Raw genomic sequence first — 18,874 nt, 5'->3', positions numbered from 1 at the left:
CTCATTTGTTTATGATTAAAACAAAACAAACAACAAAACCGCATGATATGAGAAGCAGCTGGCCCCTTGGTATTTTCACATTATTTAATTTGGCCCCCATTCAAAATAGTTTGGACACCCGTGTTTTATCCGATTTCTTCCAAAGGTGTCCTGAATGCAGCACTGTAGTCCCCTCGGACACACCGTGGATGAGACACACACGCCCACTCAGAAAAATTAAATGTAGCACGAAAAAAAAGAATATTATACTCCTACATACACGAAGTCTGGGCGGTGTGTGACTCTTAGTTGATTGACAGACAAAGATAAAGCAAGAGAAAATTTAAAAACACAACTCAGCAAAACATCGCGATACTTCATGATTTACATCTCGTACTGCAGTTAGCTAGCAGGCTTAGTTAGCTATCAACTACGCATGAGAACAAGCGAAGGTAAGAGCCTTCATATTCACTGAATATAAACTGCATGATACACACTTGCAGATAGTACTCGGCGTTGTGTAAAATCTGCACATTAGAAACATTGAATTTAAGTTTTAAAGCACGTACGATAAGAAGTAGCATAAACATGTAGGAATCAGGTTAACGTCTGTAGCCGTTAATGCGTGCTACAGTTAGCCTCCGCTGTGTATTCGGGCCTTCGGATTAACGTGTCTAATTCAGTAATTATCGGTTTTATCTGTTGCGCAGCCAATGCATACTGTCTTGTATAAATGTATATTTTTTAAAAAACATGTTTGGAGTTTTTTGAGCCCCGAAAATTCAAATTCGGGGTGAATATTAGCGAGCTAGCACCCCTAGCTTAGCTGCTAGCATAGCAGAGGTTTCGTGCTGTTCTTCATTCAAAATGTGTGGTGCAAATTTGCAGATTACTGATTTAAAGTTCAACTGTGCGATAGTTTTAGTGGTGGAGTGTAAATAAGTACATTCACGTCAGTACTAATTCGAGGTACTTCGACGTAACTAGTTTATAATTAGTTCATGTTATGCTAATTTATTTTTCTACTTAACAGCTTAGAGATAAATATTGTTCCTCATACTGTATGGCTGCACGATGTGCAAATAAATAAGTTAGTTAATAATAGCGAGATAAATGTAAAAAACGATGCAGTTATTCTGGCAGATATCAACGACTTCAATTCTTTTATTTAAGAAATGTTTTAATGATCACAGTGTGGTATTACTTTTACTAAATCCTTTAAAACTTTATCAAATTGGCTTGCTTTCTTCCAAAACATGGGAGGAAGGTATTGAGTAACAAAAGAAAAAATAAGTAATGAATAAGTAAAAAGTATAAAGTAAGGCAAATTTTAAAAAATGAAAAAAAAGTATGCAACAATCAAACATCAACAAAACAAAAATCCAAATAAAAAAATAAGGCGAACAAGGCTTGGAAAAGGTGCTCTAATTCATAATTCTTTAACATGATTTAAATCATATATATAATAATTTCAACTAATAGCATATGACTTTGAAAAGACCTTAAAATTGTATTAATTGTTAATTGTTTCCTTTGCTGTTTTCTTTGTCCTTATATCGTTTTCCATAGGTGTTTTTAAAAATAATTTTCTCATAATATTTTGCAGTCTGTGAAACTTTAATTATCAAGGTGCTTATTGCCTTTTTCCCACATTTATGAAAGACATTGCCCCAATTTGCTGAGGGGTCAAAGGTTAAAATACTGAAAGGCTTCTTAAATCAATACAAAAAGTGATGTCGCCTCAGCTTTCAGAGGGACAGGATCTGAATACTTCTTCCACTACTGGAAAATACTCATTGTGTCTGGTTCACCATCATGTCTTTATGAAAACTTGAAGGTATAATACAAGGTCACCTTAAAACTACTTTGTACTTTAGTCCATTTCTCTCCTTTCTTTCATTGTAATTGGACATTTTATTCCTTCATATTCATAAAACCTTATCAAAAAGCGATTCATATACAGGTGTATTTTATTTATCGCACCTCTCTTTCAATATTTTACACCGGTTCTCAGAGTTTCTCCTTTTTCAATGAGGATGTTTTCATCACACTCTGTCTGCATCATTATCTCCCTCCTGGTCTGAGGTGAATTTTCAGTCTTTATATCCTGTTCTGTCTCCTTTGTTAGCCCTCTTTTATTGCCTTTCATGTTCAAGTAAACCCAGTTTACATCTGCTCAGGTGACTGTTAATGAATCAGTCCTTTTCTTCCATTTGCTGTACATGCTCAGTGCCTCTCCACTGGCTTCTGTGTTCTTAGTAGAGGCAGCGTTTGAAGAGTGTCTCTACCTCATTTTGTTTCAGCAGAAACAAGACATTCTTCAAAGAAGAGGAGTTCCCCTTCGCTTTAAACAAGTTTACTCTTTGCACAAGACATTAACTGACATTAACTTTCCCCAATCCTTAAAAAATTGACACTTTTTTGCCTCCTGCTTTGCACTTTATCTTGACTTGCCTGCACTGACACATTTTGAAGCCAGACAGCAGCTACACTTTGCGGCATCATGTCTCAGAAGTCGCAGTCAGACGGAGGTCAGAAACACTTCGCTGTGGGTCGGGGGCTCCTGGCTGCTGCAGAGACCTTGAACTACAGCATGAATGAACAGCGATCCAGCCGGCAGATGGGGGGCATGGCCTCAGGTGTGGGGGTGGGCGGTGGTATGGAAGGCCAGGATGGCGGCTCTCAGATGTCCCGCCGCGGCAGTGGAAGTCATTTTGGCAACACCATGAAGCTGTTTGCCAGTTTGGGACTGTCGCCGTCCGACCTGGACGCTCTAGCTGAAATGCCTGAAGAGGACATCAGTGTGGAGACATTGCCGCACATCCTCATGCAGCTCAAGAGCCGCAAAGGAGATGCAGCAGAGCGGCGGGCAGCGTCCTCCATGTCTTCTGACAGTGGGTTTAGAGGCGGAAGGGACAGCTGGGATGACGTGCCCATGGGGAGGATGGGTGGTGCTTCTCTGGGTACAGGTTCAGCCCGGGCCCAGCCCTCTGCAGACTTTGGGTTCAGTTCGCTGCAGGACACCACTCCCAGCCGGGGCTTCGGCATAAATTACAGCAGCAGCAGTGGCGGAAGTGGGAGCAGAGACAGGACGTATTCTGAGCTTTCCCAACATGATTCCTACAGCAGGCTCGGCATGGGGGCACCAGCGTCCGACTCAGTCTTTATGCAGAGGAGGATGGGCTCCCCGTCAAACGGAAAAGTCCAAGACTTCTTGGGAGTCACGCCCTCCATGTTTCCCCATGTGTGCTCTCTTTGTGACTTTGACGTTCATTCCACTTTGGTGAGTACCGTCCAGCCTCATTCCTCTTGTCTTCTCGGAGTAACTTTGAATGTTTCAGTTCAGACACCGGAGCTCAGCTCAGGTCTTCTGTCCACTTCAGTCAGTGACAGGTGGTAATCATCCCCCATGTTTCCAGTCACTGGATGTCCAGTTTGCATCATGTAATTTCCTTGTTTTAGATCATCTTATAGCATGTCTCAAATTTCTTACACCAACACCTTAAGCTCTGCTGCATTGAATGGTCAGATTTTGGTTTCTTCAGTCATCAACCAAACATCTTAAAGGAGTAGTCCACCCAGAAATTCTCTTCACGTCATTATCTATTGACTCTTATGTCAGCATTCACTGGCTGGATAATGTATTCACTTTGTTAATTACACATTTTTACACCTGGAAGTTAAACAGAAAGATGTCAAAACAGAATTCAACTTTAATGTTAAAAAACGCTGACCTTGTGCATACATGATGTACCTCAGAAGTACATTTTAGTCTGGAAGTTATCTCCATCAGGCCCCCAGAAAGTGCAGTGGGCTTTGAATCCGATTTTCGTCGTGGTCACACAATGGAATTACACCTCCTGGGTCCATCATGTGATGCCACTGGGCCCTCCAAACTTTCTCCCATAGACTTACATTGGTAGAGAGATGAGAAGAGATTTTTTTGAGAGCCACAACCCCTGTAAAATAACTACTGTCCCTATCAGGATTTGATCCTTTTGGCCAGATAACATTTGGAAAAGTCTAGAAGAGCTGCAAGATTAAATCATTTCATCCCCATTCAAGTTAGCGGAGGGTTAAATTGAAGTCGCTAGAAGACTTCTCTTGTGCTTTTGTTCTATGGGCTGGTAATGTGGAGGCAGTGCTGATCATCCAGGAAATAAGAGCGTTTTTTTGGCTTCAGAAGCCACTGAGCATATTTCACAGGTATGAAGAGGGCTCCGCCACAAATGCTTTATCCAGATCGTTTAATATATCAGTGATCTCCACGAGAATCATTGCAGCCCAAACTGACTCACCTGGCAGCTACCCTTCTCATCCCTTGCTCCGGTCTGAAAAAACAAAACAAAACAAGGGGCTTTGCTTCAACCCATATTTCCCAGTTTTATTTACAGTGGCAGGGAAATTGCCATTGTCACATTTAAGACGTTAAGACAGAGCATATTCCCTTTTTTAATAAAGTGGACATTTGACTGACATAACTGAATACTGAATAATACATTTTTTTCTGTTATTTTTTTTAATGTAATAACACAGTCAGGACTTCTGTGTGAGAGAAGGATGGACTAAAAGACCCAGTGCTTTTTTTCGCCATAACCTCTCAGAGTTGGCCAAAGCTTTAATATTTGGGTGAACTATTCCTTTAACATGTATTGACTTGGGGAGAAGCGGCTTGTTGAGCGTCAGTAATTGTGTGTTTGAATCTGCAGGAGTGGAACCAGCACACCAATGGACTTCGACATGCTGAAAACAGACGACTGCTGCTCGACATGTAAGTCACTGACACAGTTTAAACATCACAGAGAACTTTGTACTTTTTGGAGATATAATATTAGTAAATGTTCTTCCCAGGTATCCAGAGTGGGACCCTGGCATGTCATCAGGCAGAGGGTAAGAGACACTCACATGAACTTCAGCTGACTACTGTGGGAATATGAATTGCTTGTGGTTTCTGCTGTATATTAGTCTCTACACTGTCAAAGTTTTGAACTTGTGTGTCGGCTCTGCTCAGGAGGTAGGACAATAATGGATTTCGACATCAGATTGCTATTTTTAAATGACGAGACTTGCTACAAATTTTGGGTGTGCTTACCACTGCTGCTGTGAGTGGATAATGATGGAGACTGTGCCGGCTGTGCCGCAGCAGCTGATTAAGTTGAAGGAGTTCTTGTTTAAACCCAAAGACAGGTGAAAGCGCTGCATTTAGGTTTAATTTGAGGTACAACTGATGAACCAGTAATTGGATTTAAATGACGTGACTTGACCTGAGATGTAATGTAACATTATAGGACCCATCACTATCCATGGCATTAGTTATTACAAAGCTGCAGGAAAGGCTGCCTGAACGCCCTGAAGTCTGTTTTCATCTTGTTGCACTAATTAATACATTGTTTATGCTGTCAAAAAGGAAAATTTTTTAAGTGTTTTCTCAGTTATGCTTGACTTCAGCTGAGCAAGTTGGCATATATCCACACACAAATTATCGTCCATTGTGCATGTCTAACGTAACTTACCGCAATGCATAAAACTTCAGCGTAAAACTCCCAGCATTTCCGTTATGCTTGATAACTGATTGACAGCTGGTGTCTTTATTCCAGTCGGGGTCTTCTGGACACCCCCAACCTGTCTGCAGGGCTGCTTGGACCTGCTCCCATGTCTTCATCTCAGACAGGAGGAGGGATGTCCTCCAGCTGGGGTAAGAGACTACACAGGGATAACGTTATTATTATTACAGAGAATGATCGTCACTACCTCCCCTTTATGTGTTGTGTCACTCTAATGTGTCCATTGAATGTAAAGTGGGAGATAAATATGGCACAAACAGTAATGATGTAAACACTTGGTGTGTTTGCGTGTCAGGAGGAGGTGGAGGAGGTCCTGGTCTGTCAGGAAAGAACCAGATGGGACAAAATAAGGTCAGTGTGTGCTCTCAAAAAGTTTCATCCAAACACTGCATGGTATGCATATCAAATGATCAAAACAACCCTTTTTTTACTTACTTGAAAACATAGCAATAAAGAAAATTTTAGCCAATTAAAAAAACATCAGTGTAAGTATTCGTTATATTTGAATATTTGCTCTGCCTTACATCATACACTAACCGCTTTTTCAGCATTTTCACATGACATAAACGAAATAAACGATATATGAAACAATTGGCTTTTATTCAATTTTTATCATCAGACGATGTATTATCATATTGCACAGCCCTGCTGTGGGGCATCAACTAAATGGAAGTTTGAATCATTTATTTTTTCTTCTTTTGGGGCTAAAACTATATTATATGTAAATACTTTTACTGTTTTTATCTCTGATAATGTGGTTATTATTATTATTAATATTATTATTATTATTAAATCAATAAACAGCTGATGGTCAGCGGTGGTGTGCATTTAAAATATGACGCTGAAGTGAAATGTTGTGTGTCCGCAGCTGAGAAGCAGAGTGGTTGTGGTGAAGTACGACAGGAAGCCTCTCAGCAACAAGACTCTGTTCGCCTTCACCGAGCCGTTTGGCTGCCTGAGGGAGCACCTGGTCCTCAAGAACAAGGTGGAGCCGCTGATTCAGCTTCTGTCGTCTTATTTCATCAAACATCATGCTGGGAGTTTGTCTGACGTCTTTGTGTCTCCATCAGGCCTTCTTAGAGATGAGCAGTCACGAGGAGGCGCAGGACATGGTGAACTACTACGAGCAGAACCAGGCGTCTCTGTACGGCAAACCCATCAACTTCTACCTGTCCAAGAGGCTGCTGGTCATCGAGGTAACGGCGACTGTCCTCTAACTGCTTCTGAACGTCTGTATTAATAACAGTTTTCTTGCTGTTTGACCCTATTTTTGTATTTGAATTTAATTTTTTTATTATATTTTTTATTTTAAAACTTTAAAATAATTTAGTAATTAATTTGACCTTTTATGTCTTATCTCTCTACTCTTTTAATTTAAATCTGTATACTTTATTATGTTTTACATTTTATTGCTCAGTGAAGCACTTTGAATTGTTCTGCTGTATAAAATGTGCTATATAAATAAAGCTGCCTTGCTTTGCCAGAAAGCAGACCGGTCTATGGACAGGGCGATGGACAGGTCGATGGACAGGTCCATGGACAGGGCGATGGACAGGGCGATGGACAGGTCGATGGACAGGTCGATGGACAGGTCGATGGACAGACCTGTCAGGGACATGAAATGTCACGGCAGCCAAGTGGTTTTCTTCTCCAATCTTCCCAGAGAAGAAGAGAAGAAGAATGAGCTTCTGACCATCGCGGGACGCTTCGGCATCGTGGAGAAACACCTGTTCTTATCAGACCAGGTAAACTGAGATAGTTAACATCTTTTTTTAAATGGTCCTTTTTTAGTTGAATTATTCAATAATTTTCATTACATCACTGCTGTTTTTATCCATATTCACTAAAGCTACAGCCAAGTTTTATTTTCATAATTTACTAATCTGCTAATTTACTCAGGATTATTTATTGATATTTTAGTCTAGAAATTGTAATAAAAAAAAAAAAAAAGTAAAAAATGCTGTCTCATATCATAAACAACAAAGAAAATCATCAAATTCTCACTTTTATGAAGCTTGAACCAGTAAATGTTGATATTTTTGCATGAAAAATGACAAAAAAATGTTGGGAATCCGGATTTTATTCAAAAATTCAGAGTAGTTAAATACAGTAGTACAAATTTGTGTGTGTTTTTAAGCAGAAATATCCCTCATGTAATCCTCTCCCTACTCACAAAGGCAAATAAATAGGATGATAAAATAACACTTTACTATTAAGAAAAAAATATAATTGAAGAGGTAATTAAATACAATATAGAAATAGATTTTTTTAAACCTGATAAAATAATAATAATAATAGTTTCAGAAATAATACACAAAAATACACAAATAATAGAAAATATATATGTTGCACCTATAAAGTAATACACAACATCAACCATGTCAAGCTGACCCACTCTAGTCAAATGGGCTCGTGTTTGTAGAAAGATGTTTAGTCTTTTTGAGCTAATTCTGTCTCTTTGTTTGTTTTGCAGGCGTTTGTGCAGCTGGGGACTCCAGAGGACGCAGAGATGCTGGTGAAGTATTACAGCATGAACCCGCTCACCATCAGAGGAAGACCCATCCGCCTCAACATCTGCGCCAAGTACAAGACCCTCAAGTGAGTGCAGACACCTTTTATAATACTAATTATAAAGTTTGTAGAGCATTTATAAAAAAACGTTAGAAAGTGTTGTACACTTAACACTACAAAACAGGCACAGGAAAAAAAACAACACAAAAGAAAAAAACAACATACAAGAAAAATGCTAGAAAAGCAAAAAATACAACACAGAAGAAAAATAAAAAGTCTGTGGTTCCCATGACAACACCGACCACTTTGTGTTACTGAGAGTCTGAAAAGAGAAAAGTGGAGAAATCAATGAACCCGATAGCAGGTTTTAGCTACAACCTGGAGACAATGCCTGCAGCACGTGTGCATCGCTGAACCTCCTGTATATTTTTTCAGCGCCCATGTGAACATCTTAGAGCAGCTACACTGACTGTGCAGCACGGCGGCTGGTCAGCTGCAAAACATCCAGAGAATCCTGCCGATCTGACTTTATTCAACTGTTCACACAGTAATTATTTTACTCGTTCAAGTGATTGCTGAATACTCAATGTTCCCCGGACAAATACTGAATTTTGAAAAACTGCTTTTAGTTTTTATGCTGCATCCACGTGGAACATCTTACAGCGTACATTCAGACTCAACACATTTGTTACGATCGGCCAGTTTAAAACTGATTACCAATTACTTTGCTTTTGAATGTAGCTGTTTTTAACAGTGTTCGGCCTGTTGTTTGTTCTTTCTTTGTGTTGTCCGTGCTTATGACATCATTGAAAATTAGGGCTTTGCCTCAGTGATCCCTCGAATTTTAAAGGTTGTTTTTTTCTGTGTGATGTGTGTAGTTTTCAGCAAAAATAGACAGTAAAAATGTTTTTTAAGTAATCATATTGACATTATACCACCTTTCACTGCAGTTTAAATGTCTATATCCATCACAGACATGAAACAAAATATATAAGAATGGAAGAAATATTTGGGGTTACATGCTACTAACAGTGCAGTAGCTTGCTTGAATTCTAGCTTTTATATCTTGGAAATACATTAGTTACAGCAACAGGCAGCTCTGCAGTGCTGTCTGTGTGTGAGCCGCAGTACTTCAGTGAGATAGCCGTCACGCACTGCTACCGCAGGCAGTGTGACCGCGTGTTTGTAGTCAGAAAATGTGTCAGAAAGAGAGGTTTCCTATTTTTAAGTTTTCTTCAAAGTAATCCAGTGATAATTTGACTAAATATAAACAATTATAGACTTGAAGCTAACAAACTGAACCAATGGCAGCGCTATACTTTCTGTTTACACCCCCCAGAGCATTATGGGAGCTGTAGTTCCAGAACATACAACATGATTATGCCCGAAATTAAAGCAAACCAACTTTTAAAATGAACAGTATTTATGTAGTACTATCAGTATTTTTAACATTAGTGGAACTCAGAAGGACTCAACATGTTTCTTATATCTCTGACACTCTGTGCATGAATACACTGATGGTTTCTGTGTTAAAAATGTGAAAATGTAAAATTTTAAATCTAACACATAACTGAGCATGTTTGATCTCCAGATGAAGAATAAAGATGACAGTTTTGTATTCATACGTGAGTAAAGATCTAACTGAGCCACACTTCTGTGTTTCAGTGTGAACCGTAGACAAGGAGGTGACAGTCGAGGCCAGAGGAGCAGCGGAGCACAGACCACCTCCTCCAGCTCTGGATCCAGAGCTTCATCCAACCCCCCCAGGACCTCCTCATCCAAATCCTCGTCAACCTCCAGGTCCAGAGAGGAGAAGAAGAAGGAGGAGGAGCACAAACTGAAATCCGAGGAGAAACCTGTTAAAGAGGAGGAGGAGGTGTCAGGAGTGATGGAAGGAGATGAAGGAGGGGAAGAGGAAGAGGAGGAGGAGGAGGTAGCAGATGGAGATGCAGAGATGGAAGAGCCAGGAGCAGAGAGGGAGGACTCTGTGAAGGAAACAGTGGAGAAGTCTGAGGAGGTCCAGCAGGAGGAGGAGGTGAGAAAAAGAAACAAACCAAAGATTGGAGGGTCTGACTTTATTTGAGTCACATTAGCAAACTAATGAAGTGATGACAGGAAAAATGCATTTAACATTTAAGGTAACTCCTGAATTTAAAAGTTAAAAATATAAACAGAAGAATTTCACATAAGTGATATTAATTAAAAAGAAAAAATAAATACATTGCGCACAGGTAATATTAATAAGAAAGAATAAAAGTGAAAAAAAGAAATAAAGATGAATTAATAAAGTGCACATATGTGATATTAGAAAGAACAAATAAAGTAAATAAATGATTCAAAAAATATATATAAAATACAAATTAAAATATTGCACAGGTGATGATTCGAATGAACTGAAGTTAAACACTGAATAAAGTGAAAATGAATTAATTGCACACTGCTGATATTTATTAGAAGTAAAAAATAAACTAAAATGAAAAACAATTAATCGCACATAGGTGATAGTAATTTTATTCAGTCATTCATTTTCCGTAACCGCTTGTCTTCGCAAGGGTCGCGGGGGGCTGGAGCCAATCCCAGCTGTCGATAGTAATTTAAAAGAAAAAATAAAGTAAAACAAATACATTGCAAGTGGGTTATATTAAATAGAAAAAATTAAATAGAAGCAAAAAATAAATACATACAAGTTAATTATATTAATTAGAACAAAAATAAAGTTAAAAAATACATAAAGGGAAAAAATGCATTGCTAGCATGTAGAAAGAAAAAAAATATATAATTTTTTTAAAAATAAATTGACCAAGAAATTATGCCACTGTGATTACATGTTGAAAGTCTTTGCAGATTAGAGGAAAAGTATTCTGTTTATTGAATTTTAGTAATAAATTGGTAAAGTTGTCATCATGTTTTATTCTTTTATCTGAGATTTTTTTTTAATTAAAAATGAAGTCCTTTAAATGGCACCCAAACTCACAAGAAATCACATCGAACCACATGAGTTAATGTTACATTAAAAAACAAAAAAAAAAAAGAGGTGTCAGAAGGTATTAAACTTTGGAGACACTGGCGTTCATGTTTGTATGTAAAATGCCCGATTTATTGTGTGTGTGTGTGTGTGTGTGTGTCTATATATATATATATATATATATATATATATATATAATATATATATATATATATATATATATATATATATATATATATATATATTATTTTTTTTTTTTTTTTTTTTCTATGTCCCCCTTTTTTTTCCATTTTACTTAATGTTAATTTTATTTAGTTTTATTGTCTATGGACCCTCCCATGAGTGGAGTCCTTAATAAAGTTTTGAATTAATTTAAAAATTGAATTAAATGTTGCCTCTTGGCAGCATCTGAGAAGCTCTTTTGCTCCCGATGGAACTAAAAACATGAGTCATTTTTAATTTTGTATTACATCCATCAATTTTCTGCCACTTTTTAGGTCCAGGTCACAACAATCTAATTATATCATAAAGAATTGTTGTTATAGTTCAAATGTTCCAAAGTTCAGACATAACTTTGTTAACAGCTGCTGCAAAAAATCTCAACTCAAAAGTTCATTTACTAGCTGTTACAGGACCTCATTAGTGGACTAAATTTCCCTTATTTTTGTCCAATATTTGTAAAGAAAATTAAAAAAATAGTTTTGTCTAGTGCTGAACTCTGACCATGTTTTGCTTGTTGTCATTTAGTTTGATCAGGACTTCCTGGAGAACATGGAGGACTTTGTGACATTGGACGAACTGGCAGAAGACGAGGACGAAGACGGAGACTCCGACACCATCGGTACCTGATTATTTACACCAGAACGAGATGAATTATTACTGATCTGAATCTTACACTCAGGGATCTGTAAAGATGTTCTAACTATACAGACGTTCGATGTAAACATGCTGGGTCAGAGAGTGAAGAGCTTTTATGGAGTCGGGTTGATATTTTTAGAAGCAGCTGCAACAGGTGCCGAAACTGAAACCTGAAACTAACATTGACCTCTCTTCATGTGTTTGTGTTTCTTCCTCTCTGCAGACAACTCGAGGAAAGGGGTACGTATCTGTAGTTTATCACATCTATTGTTCTGTCATTCCCTTTGAATTTGCATTAAAAATCCACCTTTTCTTCTTCATAATTCAAGTCAAACATCAACAGACATAAAACATATTGATATCATTCTCTCATTCATACACTTCCTGCAGATATCATTACTTCTGAAGTCCATCCACGATAAATGTTCATGAATGCAGGTAGAATTCATAAAGACAACTTGCCTGAGAATTATTTTTTTTTTTGAAAAATTTTCTTCAGTATCAACATAATCAAGTTAAAATCGTCCGTTCATTCTTTAATAAAATGCAAAAAGGAGCTGCTAACAGATCAATCAACACACTTTTAATAGCGACAGTTTGACTAAATGTGAACAAGTTATTTGACTTTTTTTGACATACTATACTATTGCCTTTTAGGAGATTTTTGGTCATGCTAAATTATTAAGTTTTTCTTTGTTGGCCTTGATTCCCACTTCGTATACTATAACGTGTCTCTACAAGTTATTCTAAATGGTTTTCAGCCATTTTTAGGAGCAGTCAAAATTTGACGTTTTTCAACATACTATACTATTGCCTTTTTGGCCAATATTTGGGTATGCTAATTATGAGGTTTATGGCCTTTTTTGGCCTTTATTTCCACTTTTTATACTGTAATGCGTCTCTACAAGTTATTCTAAGTGGTTTTCAGACATTTTTTGGAGCGGTCAAAATTTGACTTCTTTCGACATACTAAACCTTGCCTTTTTGGCCATTTTTCGGACATGCCAAATTATGAGGTTTATGGCCTTTTTTGTCCTTTATTCCCACTTTGTATACTATAGCACATCTCTATGAACTATTCTATGTTGTTTTCAGCCATTTTTATGAGCGGTCAAAATTTGACTTTTTTCGACATATTATACTATTGACTTTCTGGCCATTTTTTGGCCATGTTAATTTATGAGGTTTTTGGCCTTTTTCGGACTTAATTCCCATTTTGTATGCTACGGTGCGTTTCTACGAACTATTCTATATCGTTTTCAGCCATTTTTAGGAGCGGTCAAAATTTGACTTTTTCGACATACTATACTATTGCCTTTCTGGCCATTTTTTGGACATGTTAATTTATGAGGTTTTTGGAGTTTTCTGGCCTTTACTTCCACTATGTATGCTATGAGGCATCCCTACAAGCTATTGTATGTGGTTTTCAGCCATTTTTAGGAGCAGTCAAATTTTGACTTTTTTCGACATACTATACTATTGCCTTTTTGGCCATTTTTTTGACATGCTAAATTATGAGGTTTTTGTCCTTTTTTGGCCTTTATTCCCACTTTGTATACTTTAACGCGTCTCTACAAGTTTTTCGGCCTCAAGTTGTTGCCCACAGCTACATTACGCTTCCTTTTTTGTATTCCCCAAAGAGAGATGAGCAAGGCTAAAGTGTTAGAAAATTCTTGCTTTAAACCCTTTCTATTGGTATGCATCAACAAAATGCACAAATCCAACTGTTAAAGTGAGACGACACAAAATATTATCAGGGTAAAGCCAAAAAATAAACACTTATAGACAACAAAAACCTCAGTTTTTCCTGGATATATTATTTATTGCAGAAAGTTGAATCAGATTTGGCTGTTCAATACAAATATTTGGTGATTCATTTTGTTTTCTATACAAACTTTTAAAGTTAAATGCGGCTCTGCGCGATGTTCAGAGTGACAGCAGCATTCATGTCAGATAGTGCACAAGATGATGGTGCTGAAGACGAGTCCTAAATGTGCGACAGCCGTCGTCTACAGTTCTTAGTGATAAACAAAAAGTGAATTATTACCTCTGAGATACTGTAGAAGCCTGTAAAGTTGATGTTTAGTTTTCTTTTTCCTCGTCAGGGTATGAGGGTGGTTAACATCGTCGGCTTTAGACGAGGTTACAACTTCATGAACGAGCTGCAGGCGCTTGCCAAACCTTTTGGGAAAGTGGTCAAACACCTGGTGCTGGACTTAAGACCTGAGGTACAACGAACGTCAGACTGCACGTTTTTTACAGTTTTATTATAAAGCAAACTGTCCACTGCTACACCTTCATATTTTTACTTAAAGTGATTAAATTTCAGCCGATAATCAGAGCTGTAGCTGAATTCCTTACTGATATATTGATTGTCCGACATGCATTGGTCAGCTGTAATCTTTACATTCCTACTTTAAACACTTTGACAGGCTTTAATGTCCTTCCCAGCTTCAAACTTGCTGAGTCACATTGTTGTCTGGTTTATGTAACTTTTATTTTTTGATTAACCTGTTTATTCTCGTCTTTATCTTCTTGATGTTAAATCTGAAAGACTCCATGACAATAAATGTGTTTGTCTCTCCTCGCTGAGCAGGCGTACTTTCAGTTTGCCACTGAAGAAGAAGCTCGAGCGATGGCCAGCTTTTACAACGGTAACATTCAAGCGTCGGTGTGCGGCCGACCGGTGAGAGTCAGTCACTCCATGACCTACCCGACCATCCAGGTGAAGACCTCTGCTGTTACCCTTAAGTCTTAAAATAGTCTTCAATACCGGGTAGCTTTATATCTTAAGGTGGCGTCAGTGAAAAACACCAAGAGTTTAGAGAAGACATCATTCTTAAGTGGACACGTGTAACCAGTTGTGATGTGTGAAACTGACCGAATTCTTAAACGTTTAAACGTTGGGCAAAATCACATTTAGATTTTGTTTTCCAGTGTGGCTCCAGCAGGGTGGTGTACATCGGTCAGATCCCCAGCAGTAAATACTCAGACGCCGCCGTCCTGAAACTGGCCGAGCCGTTCGGGAAGGTCAAGAAGTATTTCCTCAACAGGATCAAGAGAGAGGTACAGAACCAGAACCAGAACCCGGACTGACCTGAGTCCTGGAGACACTTACCTGCAGCTGGTGCAGATACTTAAACGTTCTCGTGTTTGTGTCTTCAGTGTTTCATCGAGATGGAGAAAGCCGATGATGCAGAGAGAATGGCTGAAGAGTGCAAAGTGAATCCACCAAAGTTCAACGGGAAACGTCTGACGGTCTACGTCAGCAGGAAGTACAGACAGCTCAAACACGGGTGAGTTTCTTTCTTTGTGTTAAACTCCAGCTGCTCTAAATGTCTTGTTGGTTTGTTGATCGGTGAAGTTGCCTGCTGAAGGTTCAACTAAATCTAAATCATTTATCTCAAATCTCACATCTGACGTTATCAAAGTGCACATACTGTATGTTGTACTTTGACTTTTTTGATGACATTTTTAGGACATGCTCTACTTCAGCTCCTTTTATGACACTTTTCAACATACCAAACTGACTTTTTTGACATGGAAAAAGTAAAGTCCTGGTGTAGTATGACAGAAAATGTCAGTATAGTTTGTAGAAAAATGTCCTTTAAATGTGTCATAATCTCATTTAAAAAAGCTTTATTGTATTTCAAAAAAACTCATAAAAGATTCATCGCCTACTAATATGTCAAGAAAAGTCATCAATAAGTTTTAGTATGTTGTAAACGTCCTATTGTAGAACATGGAAAAATGAAATAAAGTCAGTTAGTTAGTGCAGTATATTAAAAAATGTCACAGTATAGCATGTCAAAAAACATTATTTAAAAAAATCATAGTGGAGTATGTTGTAAAAAGTCAAAGTAGTATGCCAAAAAATGTAGAAAAAAATAAAAATAAAAAATCACTGAAAAAAGTCATAGTATAATATTTTTTAAAAATGTCATGAAAATAGTCAAAGTATAGTGATGCCAAAAAATGTCAATACAAAAAGTCCAAGTAAAATATGCCCAAAAAATGTCATAGAACAATTTTTTTTGCTGAAGCAAGCTCCGTTGAAACTGTTGTTTGGTCAGACATCAATGTCCAGGACCAGCCAAGAGAGAAAACAGCAGCACACCACCAAAATCCTCCAAACAGCCCGAAGAACCTCCAGCCAAGAAATCCAAGGAGGAGAAGAAACCAGAGGAGAAAGAGGAGGAGAAACCAAATGAGCAAGAAGAGAAAGAGGAGGAGCAGGTGGAGGTGAAAAAGGAGGAAGAAATGCAGAGCTGTGATGAAAAGAGGGAAGAAAACTCGGCAGAGAAGATTCCTGAGGTTCCCGATCAGAAGGAGAAGAGTTCCCAGGAGGTGAGTCACAGCGAGATTCACGCTGAAATTATATATTTTATTTATTCATAAAAAAAGACGGATCCAAAGGTTACTGTTCATTTCATTTTTTTATTTTTTGTTTTTGCAGGAGGAGCAGATGAAGCAAGAGGAGGAGACATTGACCAATCAGAACGGACAGACTGAAGCCCCCCCACCGGTTGAAAACAAACCCACAGTGGCGTCTTTGCCGCTGCCCCCCCACGACCCCGACAACCCCATCGGTAAGAAAACAGGATGAATTTTTGTTTTTACATGATGTGATGTGGCTCGTCGTCTTCAGCAGCTCCGCGGTTCAGGATCCGAGGACTGAAATCTACTCTCGGATTCTTTTACAGTTTCTCTGAACTCAGTGAGGAGAAGCTCTTATTCTGAAGGTGTTCTGGGGGAAGAGACCTCGTTGTTAATACTGTTGTCATTTCAGGTGTTGAACATGTGAAGATGGGTTACTACTGCCGCGTCTGCTTTCTGTTTTACTCCAACGAAGAAATGGCCAAGAAAACTCACTGCAGCAGCCAGGCGCACTACGACAAGCTTCAGGTGAGACCCGGCTGCACCCGCACCTGACTGTGCCTGCAGCAGCACCCGACCCACATCCGACCACACGCCAGACACACACACGATGACCTTTTTTTGGACATTTTTTTTAGTAAAACTGATTTTCTTTATTTTCCAGCATTTCTCCAAACATTTTTTGACTTGTTATACCATGACTTTTTTCCGCCATTTTTGGTAATTTGAAATACTATATTATTACTTTTTCAGACATTTTTCTGTACTGTACTATGACATTTTTTGAACATTGATCAACATATTATGACCTTTTTTTCAGCAATTTTGGAAATACCGTGTTATGACTTTGGACATTTTTTGACAGACTGTACTTAAGTTTTTGTTTTGAACCACTATATTACTTATTAACTATACTATGACCTTTTTACAGACAATTTTTAACATACTGTACCATGACTGTTTTTGGACATTTTTGTTTGTTTTTGTTTTTTCATTTTTTGACATACTATACTAGGATTAGGATTTTTTAATGACATTTTCCTAAAAAATGTTTTGACATTCTATGCTAAAACTTTTTTCAAATTTTTTTTGCTATACTTTACCTTAACTTTTTTTCCCCCCAACATTTTTCCTGCATTTTTTGACACACTATAGTGTGACCTTTTTTGGACATTTTTCTAAATATAATACTATGGCGTTTTGGCATTTTTTGACATATTGTGACATTTTTTCCGATATGTTTTTGTCATACTATAATCGGACGTTTTTCTGACATTTTTCATAACATTTTTTGACGAACTACAATTTTTTCTTTATACATTTTTTTGACATACCATACTTTGACTTTTAGACACACTATCTATCCTACGACGTTTCTTGTACAGTTTTTTATTTTTTAATTTTTCGACATACTCTACTGTGACTTTATGTTCCAACACCTTTTGGCATAATCAACCATGACCTTCTCTTCTGATATTTTTCACCATTATATACTAATACTTTGTTTTGGAATGTTTTTGCCAACATTTTTCAAGAGTCTGTACTATCACTTTTTTTCCCTAACACTTTTTACAACTTTTTTCAAAACACGTTGACGTTTTGGGACATTTTTTAATACATTTTTGACATGCCACTCACGTACTCATTCACATCATTTTTCATTTTCCTGTCTGTTCATATGCTGATATTTAATGTATAATGAAGACGTCAGAAACTGCAAAACTGCACATGTAAAACTAAAACCACGTCATAACAAATGAAGGTAATCTCACATTTCCTCCTGCTGTTTGTCTCAGAAATATCTAGAGAGGGAGCAGGCCAAAGCCGAGAAGAAGAAAGGGAAGAAGACAACTGCATAGAGGACAACTGCATAGAAGACAGCTGCATAGAAGACAACTGCATAGAGGACAGCTGCATAGAAGACAACTGCATAGAAGACAACTGCATAGAGGACAACTGCATAGAAGACAACTGCATAGAGGACAACTGCAAAGGAAACACATTTCAGACTGACAATTTCACCCAAGAGGGATAATACTGCGGCTTGTGAATTTTTCATTTGAATGTCAGAAGTCGCGGTTTAGTGCAGACTTGAGAAGTCTCGAGGCCGTTTTGGTGACGACACTAAAAACTGTAAACTTTGAGTTTTACAAATGGACACCCTGAGAGGTCGAACTATTAATCCTCACAGAGAAGAATCTTTCAGTGTTAACGTTGTATTTGGCTTGAATTTTTATGTTCACTGATTATTTGGATGTTTTGTAAAATAAACCAGTTTTCTGAAATTCAACTTTTGAGTTTCTAAACTGTTAAGTCATTTTATACTTCTTCAAAATCAGTAGTTTTTCATGAAATCGTGAACAACACTAAAAAACTAAAAACTACAAACAGCCACTTTAATGTATCTTTCCTCACATTAATGTTATTACTTTTTGCTGATTAAAACGGGAATGACTCATTCCTGATGATTTACAGGTATTACCACACAATGGTGTCCTCGAGCAAAGCACTAAATCCTTCACAAAGAGTAAAAATACATGAGATTTTTAAGAGCAGAAGTTTAAACAAGGAAAAACGGAAAAGAGGAACCTGTAAAGATTTGTCGGTAAAATTAAAAACT

The 18,874-nt window shown here is 37.7% G+C and overlaps 1 protein-coding gene across 1 annotated transcript; it reads left to right on the top strand.

Annotated features, from left to right (window-relative positions):
* Positions 1-1,542: 1,542 nt before the first annotated feature.
* On the top strand, positions 1,543-18,544 carry matr3l1.2 (matrin 3-like 1.2). The gene is made up of 21 exons (XM_042492902.1): positions 1,543-3,262; positions 4,689-4,750; positions 4,831-4,869; positions 5,577-5,674; positions 5,839-5,894; positions 6,412-6,528; positions 6,614-6,739; positions 7,028-7,288; positions 8,017-8,141; positions 9,720-10,121; positions 10,934-10,943; positions 11,767-11,860; positions 12,101-12,117; positions 13,983-14,105; positions 14,474-14,602; positions 14,815-14,943; positions 15,043-15,173; positions 15,951-16,224; positions 16,334-16,466; positions 16,667-16,782; positions 18,051-18,544. The coding sequence occupies exons 1-21, from the start codon at positions 2,483-2,485 to the stop codon at positions 18,111-18,113; spliced, it is 3,285 nt and encodes a 1,094-aa protein (XP_042348836.1). The 5' UTR covers positions 1,543-2,482; the 3' UTR covers positions 18,114-18,544.
* Positions 18,545-18,874: the final 330 nt, after the last annotated feature.

This window comes from Plectropomus leopardus, chromosome 9, assembly GCF_008729295.1.
Source record: "Plectropomus leopardus isolate mb chromosome 9, YSFRI_Pleo_2.0, whole genome shotgun sequence".
Taxonomy (NCBI): domain Eukaryota; kingdom Metazoa; phylum Chordata; class Actinopteri; order Perciformes; family Serranidae; genus Plectropomus; species Plectropomus leopardus.
The sequence above is the reverse complement of the archived record's forward strand: the minus strand, read 5'-3'. Positions and strand labels throughout refer to the sequence as shown.

Coding starts and splice junctions, on each gene's coding strand:
- matr3l1.2 (XM_042492902.1), top strand. CDS start 2,483: ATGTCTCAGAAGTCGCAGTCAGACGGAGGTCAGAAACACTTCGCTGTG. Junction 5,895..6,411: donor ACCAGATGGGACAAAATAAG/GTCAGTGTGTGC, acceptor GTGTGTCCGCAG/CTGAGAAGCAGAGTGGTTGT. Junction 8,142..9,719: donor GCCAAGTACAAGACCCTCAA/GTGAGTGCAGAC, acceptor TCTGTGTTTCAG/TGTGAACCGTAGACAAGGAG.